At 48.6% G+C, this 1,858-nt stretch overlaps 1 protein-coding gene across 1 annotated transcript; it reads left to right on the top strand.

Moving 5' to 3' along the window:
• The first annotated feature begins 766 nt into the window (after positions 1 to 766).
• LOC124686967 (mavicyanin-like) lies at positions 767 to 1,595 on the top strand. The gene has a single exon (XM_047220830.1). The coding sequence runs from the start codon at positions 844 to 846 to the stop codon at positions 1,369 to 1,371; it is 528 nt and encodes a 175-aa protein (XP_047076786.1). The 5' UTR covers positions 767 to 843; the 3' UTR covers positions 1,372 to 1,595.
• The last annotated feature ends 263 nt before the right edge of the window (positions 1,596 to 1,858 follow it).

The raw sequence follows: 1,858 nt of genomic DNA, 5'->3' as shown, positions 1-1,858 counted from the left end.
ACATCATGTTTAGTGGATAATTCTCTAAAAATGTAGTGCTTGTGTCGCTCTTGTGATATACGATATTGTAAAGAGCTGGTTATTACTCTCAGAGAGTGGTACGACCGAGCTACTTATCCTACTAGAATATAATTTCTGAACTATTTAAACGGAAGAAAATTTATTTATTGCCATTAGACCAGCTTAAAAGTGAATATAATAATTAGGAGATGGTAGTAGTAATCGATATTGGAGAACTTGCCACCAACTCTAAAAATTTACAAGTAGAAAAGTCGATGACATAAAATGTGTCGATCATGGTGAGGTACAGGATGGAGTAATTAATTCCCTCCTCAGTCAACCCTACAACAATCAAATGGCTGGTAGAGTCGCGCTCTTGGTGGGTCTGCTACGGAGATATTTTTTGCGTGTCCTTTGGTCTCTTCCTAGCTTACGTTCACGCAGTCAGAGGTTTTGATTTGGATCATGTCTTACGTCCAATAATCTACGGCAAGTAGGAGTAGCTTAAACCGCGTTGATATGAGAACAACAAGAGGAAGCGAGCCGTCAACTGTCAGCAATGAGCAGGCCAACCACCCAGCCGGGATGTATATGACCAATTGACCATGACTAGCTTGTGTTTCCAATATACGACTTTTTCTACACCATAACCAAATACCATTCCACGAAGCTGCTGCGTGGGCGCGCACCAACCGCCCTAGGCTGGCTGCTTGCTTGCTTCTATATATACAGTACGGCACGGCGGCAAAATCACAGAGCAGAAAGCTTCTCCATAGGAAAATTAATCATTCAACAGCCAACAGTATCCTCTGCGTGCTCCTTCCCATTCCAATTCCAACCGCAATGGCAGCTGCCATGAGAATCGCGCTCCTTGCCGTGGCGGCCATGGCCGCCTTGAGCGCCGCGTCGGCGGCGACATACAACGTCGGCGAGCCAGAGGGCGCGTGGGACCTCAGAACCGACTACGGCAGCTGGGTGTCCTCCAAGAAGTTCCACCCTGGCGACACCATCGTCTTCAAGTACTCCGCGCAGGCGCACGACGTGCTCGAGGTCAGCAAGGCCGACTACGACTCCTGCAGCGCCGCAAGCCCGATCACCACGCTCAAGACCGGCAACGACGAAGTCGCCTTCAACGCCACCGGCACCCGCTACTTCATCTGCGGCATCACCGGCCACTGCTCAACCACCGGCACGGGCCAAATGAAGATCGCCATCGACGTCGTGGAAGGCTCCACCCCATCGCCGCCAGCACCTGCCAGCGGTCCCGGCGCCAGCAGCTCTCCCCCGCCCCCGGCGCCCTCCGCCGCTACCTCCGTCCGGGCCACAGCAGGCCTTGGCCTTGTCGTCCTGTTTGCCGGTCTCTTGGCTTGAGTGCAGATATCTCCTGCTGCCGCACGCACATATGAGCTTATTGGCCACTTCTTTTCGCTGAGACGTGTGCAGAAACGCGGCTTAATATTAGTCACTCAGTTCTTTCCATCTTACGTCGAGTGAGCTTATTTTACCAGTTGTACGGTAAAATCTCTGTAATACCCCTAGACTGTGATCGTGTAATATAGAACTTTATACTATGAAATTATTTGATGTGTTCACCATTTATGCGAGCTGAAAAATGATTTATGGACACCATAAAATACAATATGTAACAAGAAAAATAAAGTGTCGTACTTGAGAAGCAAGTCGAAGAAAAGCAAGCTCATCAAATTATTACAAGTCTTCTTCCTAACAAAATCGATCAAATGTTACGCCCACCGTAACAACGAATAATCAAGGTACAAGACTCTAAGCGATAGCATCACATATTGTGTCCATCGTACCTTCATCTACGGGTGCAACACTGGGATGAGAAGTCTTTTCA

Source organism: Lolium rigidum, chromosome 2, assembly GCF_022539505.1.
Source record: "Lolium rigidum isolate FL_2022 chromosome 2, APGP_CSIRO_Lrig_0.1, whole genome shotgun sequence".
NCBI lineage: Eukaryota > Viridiplantae > Streptophyta > Magnoliopsida > Poales > Poaceae > Lolium > Lolium rigidum.
Note: the sequence above shows the minus strand (reverse complement) of the source record. Positions and strands in the feature narration are given on the sequence as shown.

Excerpts from the sequence above, each read along its gene's own strand:
- LOC124686967 (XM_047220830.1), top strand. The coding sequence starts at position 844 with ATGGCAGCTGCCATGAGAATCGCGCTCCTTGCCGTGGCGGCCATGGCC.